Source organism: Erythrolamprus reginae, chromosome 7, assembly GCF_031021105.1.
Source record: "Erythrolamprus reginae isolate rEryReg1 chromosome 7, rEryReg1.hap1, whole genome shotgun sequence".
Classification (NCBI taxonomy): domain Eukaryota; kingdom Metazoa; phylum Chordata; class Lepidosauria; order Squamata; family Dipsadidae; genus Erythrolamprus; species Erythrolamprus reginae.
The window spans coordinates 82,015,175-82,034,612 of record NC_091956.1 but is presented as its reverse complement, the minus strand read 5'-3'; the positions used below and the strand labels follow the sequence as shown (position 1 = coordinate 82,034,612).

General features: G+C 42.1%; 1 protein-coding gene across 1 annotated transcript in view; it reads right to left on the bottom strand.

Annotated features, from left to right (window-relative positions):
* The window catches only part of UNC5C (unc-5 netrin receptor C), a 347,816-nt gene that overhangs the window by 115,969 nt on the left and 212,409 nt on the right, over positions 1-19,438 (bottom strand). The window contains exon 2 of the mRNA XM_070757995.1: positions 14,733-14,954. Within this exon, the coding sequence (XP_070614096.1) occupies positions 14,733-14,954 (222 nt within the window). The remainder of the gene's footprint in view (positions 1-14,732; positions 14,955-19,438) is intronic.

Below are 19,438 nucleotides of genomic sequence, written 5' to 3'. Positions count from 1 at the left end.
GGCTAGGACTTTTTTCCTTTTTGGGGTCATTTTTGTCATTTAGGCTGAAGAAAGCAAAATAGTTAAAGCAGGCAAAATTTCAAATGCTGACATACCATTTTAACACAGATTTTCACCAATTATCTTGTAAGTGACATGTTTGTATATTTAAAATACCCTGTTTCCCCGATAGTAAGACACCCCCGATTGTAAGACGTATCGGGGGTTTCAGGGGGGTCGGCTAATATAAGCCATAGCCGGAAAGTAAGACATATGTCTTACTTTCGGGGAAACACGGGGGTATTGCCGCCTCCCTCTCATCTAGCTGCGCGCCGCCTCCTGCCCACATCCGCACCGTCCCCCTCTCCATACGTCGCCGCGTCTGCCACCTCCCTCTGATCTTAATGAGCGCCGCCTCCTGCCCACTTCCGCGCCGCCCCCCCTCCATACATCACCACGTCTAAATGTTAATTTTATGGTTAAAACAAAAAAATCGTCAATTTTTTTCCAATATAAGACATACCCCGAAAGTAAGACATAGTGGGGCTTTTGGGGATAAAAAGAAAGTAAGACACTGTCTTACTTTCGGGGAAACACGGTAGCTACTTCTTTTGAGACCTGAATAAACTATAGCATATTTCTTCAGATGTTATTTTAAAGCTTCATGTAAAACAAAAAAAAGGGGTGATATGGGACAAATTTAGCACTACTAAAAATGATAGCAAGCAAGAAATCTCATCACTTGACATGTTAACATTAGTGTTGTTTGTGTAATTAATTATCTGAATAGCAAATCATTCCGTGATCTCCAGAGCTGTTTCTGCACCATTGTGGTTGATTTGGTTCATTCCTAATAGCACTATTTAAAACTCGAGAATAACTTGGAACTTTATTTATTAATATTAACCGCTCCAAACGTGACTGTAAAAAAATTATTTATTTATTTATTAATCAGATTTGTATGCCGCCCCTCTCCGCAGACTCGGGGCGGCTCACAGCAATAATAATACAATGTAAACAAATCTAATATTTAAGTTAATTTAAAACCCCAATTTAGAAACCAATCATACATACTAGCATACCATGCATAAATTTTATAAGCCTAGGGAGAAGGAAAGTATCAATTCCCCCATGCCTGACGACAGAGGTGGGTTTTATGGAGCTTACGAAAGGCTAGGAGGGTGGGGGCAACTCTGATATCTGGGGGGAGTTGGTTCCAAAGGGTCTGGGTCGCCACAGAGAAGGCTCTTCCCCTGGGTCCCACCAAACGACATTGTTTAGTTGACGGGACCTGGAGAAGGCCAACTCTGTGGGACCTAACCGGTCGCTGGGATTCGTGTGGCAGAAGGCGGTCCCGGAGATATTCTGGTCTGGTGCCATGAAGGGCTTTATAAATATGACTTCAGCAACCGAGTTTTTGAAGCGTGGAACTCATTACCTGACTCAGTAGTGTCAACCCCTAACCCCCAACATTTTCCCCTTAGACTATCCACCATTGACCTCTCCAGGTTCCTTAGAGGTCAGTAAGGGGCGTGCATGAGTGCACCAGTGTGCCTTCCGTCCCCTGTCCAATTGTCTCTCCTTATCTCATTTATCTTTTCTTCCTTTCAAATCTGTTCACCTATATTTTTATATCTTTTCTTCTATTCTTTTCTTTACTTATATTATTACATATCTTTCTCTTCAATGTGTATTATGTATTGGACAAAATAAAATAAATAAATAAATAAATATTCGAAAAACTTTGGAATAAAGAGTTGAAAAACCACATAAATAAGTATATTTTTAGAGAAAACTTTGTAGAAGTTACTTATACAAAATTGAGAAGCCTTTATTCCCAAATAATTCTTATCTCATTTCTCTGCTGACATGACCTGCCCTAGATAAGTTTCATTATTGATTTTACTCTGATAATTCTAATAGTCAGAACATGTATCTGGAGAGCTCAAAAGGATAGGAAGACTTACTTATATAGTTACGATTCATGATATTATCTATCTTACCACATCTGGGATTTAATATTTAGCTCCTAAATAACTTCATATTCATTTCTGAGTTCTGAGTCATTAGGGATATCATTTTCAAGACCGAGAAGATAAGTATTTGATACAGGACAAGCAAAGATCAAACAAATGACAGCATCCAAAATAGGGTTTTGCATGTTTTGAAAATGATACCAAATGAGTTACATTAAAGGCATAATCCTTTAATTAATAAACCCTATGAAGAAACTTCCATTTTGGGGTTTTTGACAGGAACCTGAAAAATGGCAGCAATTCTTTCAAGAGGGATTGCAGTGACGATTGCTTTAAAGGAAGCAGATTTATCTTAAAATGTGCAGGAAAACATGGGTATTTAATAAAATGAAAGAAGGCCATTTGGGACCTTACAAAAATTGTTCACTAGAGTTGAATCTTACTAATGCAATCAAACAATAAAATTAAAATTCATATGAATTATGAAAATAAAAATAACCTTTGCATCATTTATGAATATATAACACCCTAAAACAATATATATATATATATATATATATATATATATATATATATATATATATATATATATATATTTCCCGTGTAGGATTTGGAAATTTCCAAATCCTACACGGGAAGAAACCCGAATATACCAAGACCATCATACCTGTACCCGTGAAAATCTACGAAAACAAATATATATATATATATATATATATATATATATATATATATATATATATATATATATATGTTAAATGTTTTTAGCTGGAATTTTAAAATTAAGGGAGACTAGGATAGATCCATATATATACACAGTATATATATATATATATATATATATATATATATATATATATATATATATATATATATATATATCTCTGTGTGTGTGTGTGTGTGTGTGTGTGTGTCAAATGTTTTTTTAGCTGCCTTGAAATGGCCCTAGGTTGGACCTAGAGGCAAAAAGGAGCTGTGACGTTCCTTCAAATATACCAGGGTGATCCGACGTAAAAAAACACACACACACACACATTTATTTATTTATTTATTTATTTATTTATTTATTTATTTATTAGATTTGTATGCCGCCCTTCTCCGTAGACTCGGGGCGGCTCACAACAGCAATAGAACAATTCATAACAAATCTAATAATTTAAAAACATTTAAAAAACCCCATTATTAATCAGACATACATACAAACATACCATACATAAATTGTATAGGCCTGGGGGAGATATCTCAATTCCCCCATGCCTGGCGGCAAAGGTGGGTTTTAAGGAGTTTACAGAAGGCAAGGAGGGTGGTGGCAGTTCTAATCTCTGGGGGGAGCTGGTTCCAAAGAGTCGGGGCTGCCACAGAGAAGGCTCTTCCCTGGGACCCGCCAAACAACATTGTTTAGTCGACAGGATCCGGAGAAGGCCAATTCTGTGGGATCTAATCGGTCGCTGGGATTCATGCAGCAGAAGGCGGTCCCAGAGATATTCTGGTCCGATGTCATGAAGGGCTATATAGGTCATAACCAACACTTTGAATTGTGACCGGAAACTGATCAGCAACCAATGCAGACTGCAGAGTGTTGGTGTGACATGGGCATACCTGGAGAAGCCCATGACTGCTCTTGCAGCTGCATTCTGCACGATCTGAAGCTTCCGAACACTTTTCAAAGGTAGCGCCATGTAGAGAGCGTTACAGTAGTCGAGCCTCGAGGTGATGAGGTCATGAGTGACTGTGAGCAGTGAGTCCCGGTCCAGATAGGGCCGCAACTGGTGCACCAGGCGAACCTGGGCAAACGTCCCCCTCGCCACAGCTGAAAGATGGTTCTCTAATGCAAGGTTCGACAAACCCAGGCGCCTGGTCGCCAGTGGCGCCTAGAAAATGTTGTCTGGCGCCTAGAAAATGTTGCCTGCTGTACTGTATGTCAGCGTTTCCCAACCGGTGTGCCGCCTGGGCAGGGCGCTGCGGTGCCTCTGACCTCTCCGCTCCTGCCCGATGCCGCGGTTTCTGGCGCTCTCCTGCTGGGTCCCAAAGAAGGCAGGCAGGAAGGAGAGCTCCATTCTTCGCGCCTTTTTCCCGCCTTCCTTCTTTGGAGCCCAGCAGGAGAGCGCCAGAAACCGCGGCATCGAGCAGGAACCGGGAGGTCGGAGGCACCGGCACGGCAGCGCCCGCCCAGCTGAAGGTTCCCTGTCGTCATCGGCAAGTGTCCTTTGGGGCCCGGCGGGAGGGCACTGGCGGTGGGAGCGGGGGGGGGGGCGCGGCTGCAGCGGCACAGGCAGTCGCGGGGAGATGGCGGGGGGAGCGGGGGGCGGCTAAAGCGGCCCCGGGCACCGTTCCCTGTACGCTTTTCCAGGGGCGCGCAGGGAGCCGCGGCCACCCGCCCGCCTACCGGATTTCCCTCCGCGCGGCTGGGGAGGTGGATTCGCCGCCCCCGCCAGCCCGATCTCCCTCCAGTGGCTGGTGACGTAGTTCTACCGCCCTCGCCAGCCTGATCTCCCTCCGTGGGGGGGTGGGGGGCGACGAACCGACGACCGGGGGCTGTCCGTCCGTGTTGGGTGGTGCAGGGCAGGCACAGGCAGCCCCAGGGGAGAACAAGGGAGGGAGAGAAAGGAAAGAGAGAGTAAGGGAGGGAGAGAAAATTGAATGAAGGAGGGAGAGAAAGAAAGAGTAAGAAGCAGAAAGGATAGAGAAAAAGGAAGAGAAAGGGAGGGGGAGAAAGGAAAGAGGGAGGAAGGGGGGGAGAGAAAATTGAATGCAGGAGGGAGAGAAAGAAAGAGTAAGAAGTAGAAAGGATAGAGATAAAGGAAGAGAAAGAGGGGGAGAAAGAAGATATGAAGGAGGGAGAAAAAGAAAGAGAGATAGGAAGGAAAGAGGGAGAGAAAGGAATGAGAGAGAAAGGGAGGGAGAGAAAGGGAATGAAAGAGGGAGAAGGGGTGAGAGATAGAAAGGATAGACAGAAAGGGAGAGAAAGGAAAGAGAGAAAGGGAGGGAGAGGAAGGAAAGAGATGAGAGAGGAAGGAGGAGACAGAAAGAGAGGAAGGAAGGAAGAGAGAAAGAAAGAGGGATGGAGAGAGAAAGGAAGGAAGAGAGAGAAAGAGGGAGGGAGAGAGAAATAGAGCGAAAGGGAGGAAGAGAGATTTTTTTTGTCCAAACTTTTTTTAGCGCCCCTCCCCCCATGTTCCCCAGGATTTTGAAAATATGAAAAATGTGCCGCGGCTCCAAAAAGGTTGGGAAACACTGCTGTATGTGTATACAGTATATTTTTCCCGCCTTGTGTTTACGCCCAGAAATGGTACATCTTGGCTTCCGTAGCTCCGTCCATCAACCTCGGAGCGAGCTGCTTTCCCAGCGTCCCCTGCGCTTGCGTGCGTCTCTCCCTCCCCCCCTTGCCTCCATTCCGCCTCCTACTCGAACCCCTTCACTCCCCCCCACCGCACACAGACGCTCCGATCTTGGCCGCTCACCCGCCTTCGGAGAGAAGCGGAAGCCCCTCCCCTCCCGGCGTGAGGTTTTGTTCATTCCTCCTCCGGCCGCGTGCGCGGTGACTTCCGACCAGTAACCCCTCCTCCCCCCTCCCCCCCGCGTCCCCGGCCCGGTCTCCCTTTCCTTCTTCTCTGTTTCGGTTTCTGACTAACGGTCTCCCCTCGGATCCCGACGGGAGTACAGCAGAGCCGGCTCGGCGGAGCCAGGCCTGCGCCGGGGGGGAGGGGGTGAAAGCGATGTCAGGTGGAGACTCGGCAAAAAACCAAGTTTGCTTAAAAAAAATTCTGGCTCCTAAATTTTTTGGCTGGCTCCTAGATTCTGAACAACTTTGTCGACCCCTGCTCTAATGTGAGCTATGGATCGAGGAGGACGCCCAAGTTGCGGACCCTCTTTGAGGGGGTCAATAATTCTCCCCCCAGGGTTATGGACGGACAGATGGGATTGTCCTTGGGAGGCAGAACCCACAGCCACTCCGTCTTATCCGGGTTGAGTTTGAGTCTGTTGACACCCATCCAGACCCCAACAATGACTGCTAGTGTCATTCAGTGGCTCTTTATTGTCACATTTGGAGATTCGCTATTGTAGAGCTTTGGAGGATTGTTATAAACATAAAGGAAAGGTCCAAGCTGAGCTCTGAAGCAAAGAAGAATTCTTCTTGACAGAAATCTTCACAGAAGGTGCCAAGAGTTATTCTTGCATTGGTTATTCTTGCATTTGACAGCATAGGATGTTCAGCATAGATAAAATGGACATAGAAAGAAGGGGAAAGGAAATAAGTTTCAAAATTGAGTTTCCTAGAGAATTCTGCCTTGAGCAAACTTCTAGAAAATATGTTCACTTCTTATTCCTGGTTCAGTGGGTATACATGCTGTTTCTACTGATACAGCTGTTTGGAACCTGGGAATACATCCCAGACGTAGCTTAGCATTTACGCAAAACTGAAACACTTTGAAGCAGTTAACGAAAGCCAAAGAATCCCAGAGTGTATAGGAGCCCTTTAGTACCGCTTGCCAGAACACACTGAGAAAATTAGAAATGTAAAGTGGCTAATCTGGCCATTCGTGAACTCAATAAAAATTTGCCCGGCAGGACTATATCTTATTTATTATTTTATCTTATTTTCAAAATGTGGTTTTGAAAATTTAAAATATATATTTTTATTTATGACACCTTCCCCCTCCCAAGCAAAACAAAACCCCTCTACCACATATAAATATAGAAATAGACTAACAATCCTGGGCCTAGAAAGCCTAGAACTACGGCACCTAAAACACGATTTGAGTATTGCCCACAAGATCATATGCTGCAATGTCCTACTGGTCAATGACTACTTCAGCTTCAACCGCAATAACACAAGAGCACACAACAGATTCAAACTTAATACGAACCGCTCCAAAGTTGACTGTGAAAAATATGATTTCAACAATCGAGTTATTGGAGCGTGGAACTCACTACCAGACTCAATTGTGTCAACCCCTAACCCCCAACATTTCTCCTTTAGACTCTCCACGATTGACCTCTCCAGGTTCCTAAGAGGCCAGTAAGGGGCGTACATAAGTGCACTGGTGTGCCTTTCGTCCCCTGTCCAATTGTCTTTCCTTTCCTTCACCTATCTTATATATTTTCTTTCTTTCATACATCCTCTCCTCTAAGTTCACTTTCTCCCTCATCTATATTACCACATGTCTATTTTTCTTCCTATGTATTTGTGTATTGGACAAATGAATAAATAAATAAAATAAAAAAATATATTTGAAGGTAGCATTTTGATGGAAAATGCATCATTCCCATGGCTTGATAATGTGTCACAATTCAGGGTATGGTGAAGGTGCGATAGAAATAAGTAAAATTTGAGACAGTGACACAAGGGGTCAGTGGGGAGCCTTACTGAATGATATTGCTGCTTCTTAGTTCATGAAATGGAGAGGCAGAAAACAAAGAGAAAATTGCTCGTATAGTCCCTGCACATACACACATTTCTGGGCTGTTTGGAGATGCTATTCCATCGCTAACTTTGAAAGGAAACATAGAAACATAGAAGACTGACGGCAGAAAAAGACCTCATGGTCCATCTAGTCTGCCCTTATACTATTTTCTGTATTTTATCTTAGGATGGATATATGTTTATCCCAGGCATGTTTAAATTCAGTTACTGTGGATTTACCAACCACGTCTGCTGGAAGTTTGTTCCAAGGATCTACTACTCTTTCAGGAAAATAATATTTTCTCATGTTGCTTTTGATCTTTCCCCCAACTAACTTCAGATTGTGTCCCCTTGTTCTTGTGTTCACTTTCCTATTAAAAACACTTCCCTCCTGGACCTTATTTAACCCTTTAACATATTTAAATGTTTCGATCATGTCCCCCCTTTTCCTTCTGTCCTCCAGACTATACAGATTGAGTTCATGAAGTCTTTCCTGATACGTTTTATGCTTAAGACCTTCCACCATTCTTGTAGCCCGTCTTTGGACCCGTTCAATTTTGTCAATATCTTTTTGTAGGTGAGGTCTCCAGAACTGAACACAGTATTCCAAATGTGGTCTCACCAGTGCTCTATATAAGGGGATCACAATCTCCCTCTTCCTGCTTGTTATACCTCTAGCTATGCAGCCAAGCATCGTACTTGCTTTCCCTACTGCCCAACCACACTGCTCACCCATTTTGAGACTGTCAGAAATCACTACCCCTAAATCCTTCTCTTCTGAAGATTTTGCTAACACAGAACTGCCAATAAGGAAGGAAGATGTAATAAGTCTCAAAAGTTTCTTTATCGCCCAACATTTTACCTTTCCCTAAAGTTGTCCAGCAAATTGACTTCTTCCTGAGAGGCCGCAGCTTGAGAAATGCAATGTCTACTCCCAAATTTTAACCATACTCAAATTTCTGAGAGGCAAGGTGTTTTTAATTCTTGACATGATTATCTCAAGGGGGAAAAAATGAACAGGGAAGTGAGTCACTGCAAAAACCTACTGGAAGACTTCAATAACTTCAGAAAATGCTTATTTTTGTATGCCATTTGAAACCCTGGTTAAATTCATTGGTGTCCATTTTTAAACAAAGTCTCAATAGCCCTGTTAGTTTCTTATAAGATATTTAATCCAGTGAGATCACTAACCCTCACATCTCGGACATAAATTGTTTCAACCTCTACCCTCAAAATGATGCTATAGGGAAGTGTTTCCCAACCTTGGCAACTTGATGATATTTGGACTTCAACTCCCAGAATTCCCCAGCCAGCATTCGCTTTGTTTGTTCGGGCTGTTCGGGGGGGTGCTGGGAAGCCCCCCAGGCCGGCTGCGACCTTTTAAAACACCCGCGCCGCTTCCCAGCTGTCTCCTGAAGCCGAATGCTAAAGCCGAACTTCCTCGTTCGGCTTCGGGAGACAGCTGCGAAGCGGCGCGGGTGTTTTAAAAGGTCGCAGCCGGCCTGGGGGGCTTCCCAGCAACCTCCCGAACCGAACCCTGGGTTCAGCAAAATTTTGCCTCTTCTTACGAACTTTGTTCAAGTTACGAACCGGCGTTCGGGAGGCTTCTGGGAAGCCCCGCCGCCCGGCTGTCACCTTTTAAAACAGCCGCGCGGCTTCCCAGCAGTCTCCGAACGCCGGTTCGTAACTCGAAAAAAGTTCGTAAGAAGAGGCAAAATTTTTCTGAACCCCAGGTTCGTATCACGAGTTGTTTGTAAGACGAGGGGTTCGTATCTTGAGGTACCACTGTACATTATTTAACTCAAAGAAACGAGGTTTTTTTAAAAAAAAATATATCTAGAAATGTCATTGTCTTTGCAATAATAAAAAGAAGAATCCATGGCTTCATTGATCCTTTATAGCATTCAACTCTGTAATACCACACTGCATCTGTCAGCATTAAGATACTCAGAAATATTTCATCAAATACACTGATAATAACTTTCCACCTTAGTCAGCAGGTAGATATAAGCCTGTTTCTATTAAAATAATTGAGCCTCGGAGGGCACAGTTTTTCCAGTTATTCTTTATGGGAATAACTAAACCCAGCCTTGTTATTTTCTGCATCCTCAATTATAGTTGGATTATAAGATACTTGCTGTGCCGTGTTTATCAATGAGAAAAAAAAATCTATTCTTGCGAACAGAAACAGAAGTCAAGGACGGAGCAAGAGAAATGAGCACATGAACTCACATTTTTATATGGCTTGGCCCTTCCAGCACTGATGAACATATTTACTTATAGTCCCTTGATGGATTTCTTTCGTCTCTTTACATTTTTATAATTTCAGATATGCAGCAGTAGGCTTTTCCTTCCTATTTCTGATCATCCATCACTATAATGTCAGCCTAACTGATATCTTTTATTACCAGTGCCAAGGTTTGCCATTCCTCATATGGTTTTGTATTGTTTTTGGTCATTGTTTAAGATTTGATGGGGGGGGGGGAATCTGGCTCTAAGATGTTATTCACAAGCAAGTGAAGATGCACTTGACTTCTCGATATTTGAATGCCGGTGCAACTATAGCAACAAGACTGGGGAGAATGTGAGTTTTATCTTCTTTCACAGACCAACAACCAACATGAAGGTTCAATAGCTCTTTACAAGGCTGTTTATGGAGAATTAAACCATAAAATGAGAAAAATAAATACATCAGCGGCAATAACTACCTGTATTATTCCCTGGCTTTCACATACGGTTTAAGCCGAAGATTTTAATGCATGGTGCTTTTCTGCTAGATTATATTATACAGAAATAAAATCACGACGATGCGAATAATTATTTGTGGGAATGATATGATTTCTATGGAAAATTTGTGGGCTGTTTCAGAAAAAAAAAAATTTCAACTAAAGGACCGTAAAACAATACTTTTCATCATTTCCACCACTCATGTGATCTGATTGGCTACTAGGGCTTTGTAGTCATTGGAAAGAGTTTCCAAAGCTTGCTAGCACTAGATAATGCTTGGAATGCCTCTTGTAGTGATAGGTGAGAAAAGCTTTGGGAGACTGAGTCCAGAGACACTTTCTCAGGCTATATATTATTATATGTGGTTGGCTCTGGCCCAGCTCCTGCCCCAGGGAATGTGGAGGTGGATGCAGGGGAAACTTCAACATGTCATAGGCCTGTTTTATTGCCGACAGAGTCAGATAGTGCAGTTTCCTTGGACGAAGAAGAAGGTGGGAGTGACTTGGAAGAGGGGGGCTTGGCACACAGCCTAGGAAGTCAATCTCCATTATCTTCGGTCGATTCGGATGCAGAAGTCTTGGACCCACGCAGGCGCAGAGTTATGCGTAGAAGAGACCAATTGAAGACATATTACAGGAGATAAGAGAGGCCACCTGTGTTTGGGTGGGGCTCCAGTAATTAGTGCTGATGATATAAATAGCAGCGTGTGGGTTTGGCCGTTGTGGAAGACTATCTGATCGTTGTTCTTCAGGACGGCCTTGCTGTTTCCGGACTTTGTTTGTTGATTTTTCACGACTTTGAAACCAAAGCAGAGCAAAGTGTTTGTTTTGAATTTTCAAACGTGTGTGTGTCGGAAATTTGTACCCTTGAATTTTCGGGACGCTCCTACCAGAGAGCCCTGCAGAACAATTATTATTTTATTATTTATTAGATTTGTATGCCGCCCCTCTCCGAAAACTTGGAGTACAAATCCAATGATTAAAAACAATTTAAAACCCTTAATATAAAAAAACAGTCATACATCTCATACAAACCATACATAAAACGGAAACGGCCCAGGGGAATCAATTTCCCCATGCCTGACAGCAGAGGTGGGTTTTAAGGAGTTTGCGAAAGGCAAGGAGGGTGGGGGCTATTCTAATCTCCGGGGGGAGTTGATTCCAGAGGGCCGGGGCCGCCACAGAGAAGGCTCTTCCCCTGGGTCCCACCAGATGACATTGTTTTGTTGACGGGACCTGGAGAAGGCCAACTCTGTGGGACCTAACTGATTGCTGGGATTTGTGTGGCAGAAGGCGGTCCCGGAGATATTCTGGTTCGATGCCATGAAGGGCTTTATAGGTCATAACCTATAAACTTTGAATTGTGACTGGAAACTGATCGGCAACCAGTGCAGACTGCGGAGTGTTGGTGTAACATGGGCATAACTGGGAAAGCCCAGGATTGCTTTTGCAGCTGCATTCTGCACGATCTGAAGTTTCCGAACACTCTTCAAAGGTAGCCCCATGTAGAGAGCATTACAGTAGTCGAACCTCGAGGTGATGAGGAATATAGAAATGGGGTGAAGTATTTTCAGACATGCAAAATTGTTCTTGGCCTCGTGGGTAAACCTGAAAGGAATCACAATCAGATGAGCAAATTCTACTTTATTGTTAAGCTATGCCCATGTTACACCAACACTCCGCAGTCTGCATTGGTTGCCGATCAATTTCCGGTCACAATTCAAAGTGTTGGTTATGACCTATTGACCTATGACCTTCATGGCATCGGACCAGAATATCTCCGGGACCGGCTTGTGCCGCACGAATCCCAGCGACCAGGTAGGTCCCACAGAGTTGGCCTTCTCCGGGTCCCGTCGACTAAGCAATGTCGTTTGGAAGGACCCAGGAGAAGAGCCTTCTCTGTGGCGGCCCTGACCCTCTGGAACCAGCTCCCCCCAGATATCAGAGTTGCCCCCACCCTCCTTGCCTTTCGCAAGCTCCTTAAAACCCACCTCTGCTGTCAGGCATGGGGGAATTGAAATTTCCCTTTCCCCATGGCTTATAGAATTTATACATGGTATGCTTGTATGTATGAGTTGTTATTTAAATTGGGTTTTTTTAGATTATTTTTAATATTAGATTTGTTTATATTGTCTTTTTATATTGTTGTTAGCCGCCCCGAGTCTTTGGAGATGGGCGGCATACAAATCTAATAAATACAAATACAACATCCCCCCACCACCACTTTCTTTTACAGTCTGGGATACTAGAGAGGGTCTTTTATGAGGTCCTCCTGAATTGTGAAAAATTCTTTTGTCCTCCCCTCTCCCTACAATGCTATTATTTCAAACAAAAAAGCTGTGGTTATTTTCACTAATTTAAGAATGATCCGGCTGCAACAGCTTACAAATCTGTATTCTCAAATATTAAAAAGAGATTTTTTAAAAAACTGAATTTATATGAACATTTTATGCATTCCATGTACTGAGTGGATTTTTTTGTTCCTTGAGTAATTAGACAAAGTGTTCAATTCCCCTGTGAAAGAAATTGCTTGCTAGCAAGTTATTTTTCATTGCTGTCAAAGAGCGCAAGCTTCAATCTTCCATTTTTGAATGTGATCCCAAGTATTGATTATTAATCTTTCAGAAAATAAGAAGCACATCATTGACACAAATAGGTTTATAGCTCAGGGGATATCTTTTCAAGCCTCTTGATTGATAGACAAGCAGACAGACAGAAAAAATATTTCACAATGCTACATATAATAAAAATAGAATACTAAATGTAGATCACTAGTTTCTGTGCCCTGAGCAGTTAAGGGTGTACATATCATATCATATCTTTATGTGGATTCAATATAAAAATGTATACTTCAAACTGATTCTATATGGTTCCGACAAAAGTTACCATCCAGTAAAGTTTTATTCCTATTAAACCATGAAAAAACATAGATTGTGATCTGTAATTTGGATGACTATAAATTATTTTTAAGGGTAGTCTTCAGCCAGTGATGGGCTACCAAATTTTTACTACCACACTGTGGGCGTGACTTATGCATATAAGCCCAATACTTCCGGGGCTGTCTTCTGCTGCACGAATCCCAACAGCCAATAAGGTCCCACAGAATTGGCCTTCTCCGGGTCCCGTCCACTAAACAATGTTGTCTGGCAGGATCCAGAGGAAAAGCCTTCTCTGTGGCGGCCCCGGGCCTCTGGAATCAACTCCCCCCAAAGATCAGAACTTCCCCCACCCTCCTTGTCTTTCAAAAATTGCTTAAGACCCACCTATATCGCCAGGCATGGGGGAACTGAGACATCTCCCCCAGGCTTATATAGTTTTATGTATGGTATGCCTGCTTTGTATGTTTTTTTTAAATGATGGGGTTTTAGATGCTTTCTTTTAAATATTAGATTTGTTACATTATCACATTGTTATTATTATTGTTGTGAGCCGCACTGAGTCTGTGGAGAGGGGACTGCTATAGTAAGAACTGTGTGTTTGACGCTGGTTTATGTATTTGTAAACTATACAAGTAAGGCTTGTATGATAATTATAATTATAATGTATTGAGAGTTATTGACTGATTTGACTGTGTATGACTGGACTATTTAACTTGACTACAATATATGCTAAAGTAAATGCTATTTTATATGCTTTAATGTGTCTGGTTTTTGTGACCGAACCATTACTCATAACTCCTGACTATCTACTGGATATCTGCTAGGATTCCACGTTCCCTTTGTCCATGTACATCCTTGATAATTCAAGAATGGAAGGCTGAGTCAACCTGGAGCAGGTGGTGAGATTTGAACTGCTGAACTACAGCTAGCAGTTAGCTGAAGCAGCCTGCAGTGCTGCACTCTAACCACTGCGCACCCCGGCTTTTATGGTTTATGAATAAATATAAAAGCATTAATGTCACCCTTCAAATCACCTTCTCAAAAATATGTCTCTAAAATATTTGGTTCTACCTATTTAGGTTTCAACAAAAAAAGTTGCCTTTACTATAAGTAGTCTGTGGACTTCAATTTACTGCAACAGGATTTAAAGCAGTAGTTCTCAACCTTTCTAATGCTGTGACCCCTTAATACAGTTCCTCATGTTGTGGTGACCCACAACCATAAGTCTAGCACCAATTCTCCTAACAGAGCTTGAAGCTGATTGCCAGGAAGGCCAGAGGGACACCCCTACTGTAAGCGCCTGATTGGTTGGATTGTAAAAATATGTTCCATGGTGCCAGAATAGAAGCTTTAGTTCCTAACACCATGGGACATTTGTCTTTTACAATGGTCTTAGGCGACCCCGGTAAAATGGTCATTCATGTAGAGCCGGGGTGGCGCAGCAGGTAGAGTGCTGTACTGCAGGCCACTGAAGCTGACTGTAGATCTGCAGGTGAGCAGTTCAAATCTCATCACCTGCTCAAGGTTGACTCAGCCTTCTATCCTCCCTAGGTAGGTAAAATGAGGACCCGGATGGGCTCTGTTAAAAAGTGCTATTGCTAACACGTTGTATGCTGCTCTGAGTCTAAGGAGAAGGGCGGCATAAAAAATCGAATAAATTCAATCCCCCCAAAGGGGTCCAAACCTCCAGTTTAAGAACCACTGATTTAAAGCAATCTATCTACCAAAGCCATTATACATTTTGCTTTTCAAAGTAATTGCAACTCACCAGAGGTTTCATCAACTCTTTCATCTACGATATGGTCCTTCTGATGAACCCATTCACTGTTGCATTTGAAGTAGATCTGAGTGGCCGGGCTGGCTTTACAATAAAGATTCACCGGTTTATTCTTGACAATATAAGCTTCTTCAGGCTCAATAAGGAAATGAGGGAGAGGTTCTGGGGGATCCGAGGGAAAGGTTTCTGGGAGCTCGTGGAAAAAATCATCATCTGTAGGAAAGAATGAAAAGGAAACATTAAAACACGGTGAAATAAAATCTAGTTTTCTTTTAACTTTCATTTTAAAAATAATAAAAAAAATATTGTGTTTGGCAGGAGAAAACTGCTTTGGTTCCTATCTGGCAGGGACCCAGGATGAGATCTGGCAGGACCTTATCATGGCGCCCATTCTGGGAATATATATATATATATATACAGTATATATATAAGGAGGAGCTGTGATGTTCCTTCAATACACCAGGGTGATTCGACACAAAAATATGTAACCCTTCCCTGGTGCAGAGCTGAAGGGATTGGATACTGTAGCCTAGAGGTTAATTCTCTGCCTTACAAGGCAAAGGTTGCAGGTTCAAGTCCCAGTGAGGGTATGGCTAGCTGATGAGGCCAAAATAAGGCTGAAATAGATCTATCCTAGTCTCCCTTAATTTTCAAATTCAGCAAAAAAACATGTGACATTTATTTATTTATTTATTTAGATTTGTATGCCGCCCCTCTCCGGAGACTCGGAGCAGCTCACAACAATAAACAGTACAAATCCAATACATTAAAACAATTTAAGACCCTTAATATAAAAAAAACCAATCATACATCTCATACAGACCATACATAAAGTAGAAGACGGTCCCGGAGATATTTTGGTCTGATGCCGTGAAGGGATTTCCATCAGGACCCTTCTACGAGAAGCATAAAACTAGAGATGATTGTGTCAACATGCTTGGGAAATGTACAGCAGTGATGGCGAACCTTTTTTTCTCACGTACCAAAAGAGCATCAGTGTGCACTATCGCACATGTGGAAATGGCCTGTTTCCCAAATTCTGGTGGGCCCAGAAGGCTCTTGTTTCGCCCTTCCCATGCTCCAAAGGCTCCCACCAGCATCGCCCCAGAGGCTCTCTGGAAGCCAAAAACACCCTCCCAGAGCTTCTTTGCAAGCAAAAAAAATCAACAGGCTGACACACTCATGTACGTTGGAGCTGAGCTATGGCAACGGTTCGTGCGCCAGCAGATATGGCTCTGCGAGCCACAGGTTCACCATCACTGGTGTAGCGGAACGCGCATAATTGTGTTTATTTGTTTGTGGAATTTTTTTTTGGTTTTTTACTTCATCTGCAAATCATGTTTGCATTCTTGCTATGTGCTGTCACATAGTGTTTTTAACTATGCTTAGCCATTCAGAGTCACGAATATGAGATAGACATTCATATTAATAGAAATGAATAAATACGTCCTTATATAGCTGGCACATATTTTTTCCTATCTCATATAATTTGTAGATTGTATAATTTGTAGACAGATTTCCATACGATAATCACGGATCATCAACGGTAATTGCAAAATCACAACTATATTTTGGATTTAATTTGCCACCAGTATTTTTCTTTTATTAACAATTCACCACTCCTTCGGAAGAGTTTTAGTTGCTTTGGTTAACCTTGGTAAATTCATCTGGAAGTCTTTTATGTCTGTTTCTGGATCAGTTGCACTTACTTGCACTACTGTAAAGTAATTATTTCTTTAATAATGGTAAGAGTACTTTTGTGAAATTATATTAAGATAAGAATTAGGTCATGCCAGTTTGTGACTACAGCAAGAGCTCGTGAATTAAGACTACTTTATATATATTTTTTTCTCTACTGAAGTCACTAAATAAATGTTTTATTTAAATCTACAGTCAAGGTCTTACCGATTAGCTTTAATGCATGTGAATATTTAACACCCCAGGAATAGCAGTACGCATAGAAAATGACAAGAATCAAAATCACACTGTGTTAGTAACGTATGAAAACTTAAGATGTAGCTTTCGTATGTGGGCTGAATATTAGTGAATTACTGAAAGAATATTCCTCTAATTAAAAATATGTATCGGAAATCAGTCCAACAATACATATTGCAGAAAGGTCTCTTCACCCAGAGTTTTCGGCATGTGTCAGGATTCCTAACCACTGGTTATCTCTTGACTACATTACTGCAACACACTTTACATGGGTCTATCCATGACATTTCCCTCAACACTACACTCCGTTTCCTACTGTGCTACAGAGCTCCACACTACGACATTACCCATGCAACTAAACTAACCTCCTTCCTAACTTGGTCATGCCCCCATTCCATTATCTTCCTTGGTGACCACAACATACCACACAACTGTGTTCTTTTTGCCGACGATGTGAAACTTTTCAACACCACTGACAACACACTCACTCTCCAAAAAGACCTGGACTTTGTCTCAGACTGGTCTAACACCTGGCAACTTCAAATATCAACCAACAAATGCTCTACCCTCCACATCGGCAAAAAGAATCCAAACCGCACATACGAACTGAATAAACAATCTGTCACTGCTAATCCACATTCTGTAAACGACCTTGGAATACTAATATCGAATGACCTAAGTGCCAAATCCCACTGCAACAATATCGCCAAAAAAGCCTCTAGAGTTGTTAACCTGATCCTACGCATCTTCTGCTCAGGCAATCTCACACTACTCACCAGAGCCTACAAAACTTTTGCCAGACACATCTTAGACTACTGCTCATCTGTCTGGAACCCATACCACATCTGGAACCCATAACACAATCTGAAGTTAGTTGTGGGAAAGATCAAAAGCAACATGAGAAAATATTATTTTACTGAAAGAGTAGTAGATCCTTGGAACAAACTTCTAGCAGACGTGGTAGATAAATCCACAGTAACTGAATTTAAACATGCCTGGGATAAACATATATCCATTCTAAGATAAAATATAGAAAATAATATAAGGGCAGACTAGATGGACCATGAGGTCTTTTTCTGCCGTCAGACTTCTATGTTTCTATGTTTCTATCTCAGACATCAACACCCTTGAAAATGTCCAAAGATATTTCACCAGAAGAGCCCTTCACTCCTCCACTCGAAACAGAATATCCTACGAAAATAGACTAACAATCCTGGGCCTAGAAAGCCTAGAACTACGGCACCTAAAACACAATTTGAGTATTGCCCACAAGATCATATGCTGCAATGTCCTACCAGTCAATGACTACTTCAGCTTCAACCGCAATAACACAAGAGCACGCAACAGATTCAAACTTAATACGAACTGCTCCAAACTTGACTGTAAAAAATATGATTTCAACAATCAAGTTATTGAAGCGTGGAACTCATTGCCGGACTCAATTGTGTCAACCCCTAAACCCCAACACTTCTCCCTTAGACTCTCCACGATTGACCTCTCCAGGTTCCTAAGAGGCCAGTAAGGGGCGAACATAAGTGCACTGGTGTGCCTTTCGTCCCCTGTCCAATTGTCTTTCCTTTCTTTCATCTATCATATATATTCTCTTCCTTTCATATATCCTCTCCTCTAAGTTCACTTTCTCCCTCTTTTATATTATCACATGTCTATTTTTCTTCCTATGTATCTGTGTATTGGACAAATGAATAAATAAATAAATAATAAAAAGTATTTGGAAGCTACAAATAGCATAGAACGCAGAAGCACATACAGTTCTGGAGCCTGCTTCCGGGTCCAATTCAAGATGTTGATAATTATCTCAAAAGCCCTTTAGGATATGGGTTCAGAATGTCTGTGAATCCATTTCACCCCAATTAGCCTAGTCCACCACGCTCATTACAACAGAAGAGGCCTACTTCGGATTCTGTCTACAAAACATTTTCATTGGCAAAGTCCAAGAGAAGAGCCTTTTCTGCTGTGGCCCCTGCCTTCTGGATAGTTCTTCTACTGGAAGACTCCCCCAATACTCTTGACCTTCCAGTTCTACCATTCCAAAGGGAGATTTACAGAAACTTCTTTCGTAAATAGTTGAAAATGAGGGTTTAAGATAGCCATTTATTCCCCGTATCAAGATTCACCCACCCAAAAAAGAAACAACCCTTCTTCTTTTCTGAAACCAAAATACAGCAATTCGCTGGAAGAGTTCATAGCTTCTCATTGATTTTAAAATATCTTGTCAATATGCAAAAGCTTTTGAAATACCCAGACAAACCATTCTTATTGGTAAAAGGATGAAGGAAGAGTCGCTATTGACATATCTCTCAGTAAGAAGCTGACAGTCCTACAGGCCTTATTCAATCTCTTCTTTTCTGCTTCTGAAGCAGTTACCGTTATGAGCAGTGACGGACGCCAGCGATGATCAATAAAGCGCCACGGAATATCAAACTAAAAATAATGCAGGAGGCTTAGCTCTTCTCTCCGTGTCAGTTTTCATGAAGATTAAATGTCAGGCAACTACCTTTTCTTTGCTCGCGATATACATATATTTTCCGGTGTCCAGAATTACAAAGGATATGAAAAGACTTTTCCTCGCGGTCCAGCTTTTGTAGAAAGACAGATAAAGAACAAACAATGACGGATGAAAGGGACTGGAGAGAGATTGCGATCAGGGTATCCATCTTCATAGCTTCAGTTACACTAGGTCTTTATTAGAAAAGTGTAAATTGAGAAGGTTGAGGTTTCGTGGGCCTTCAAGAGTTTCTCGA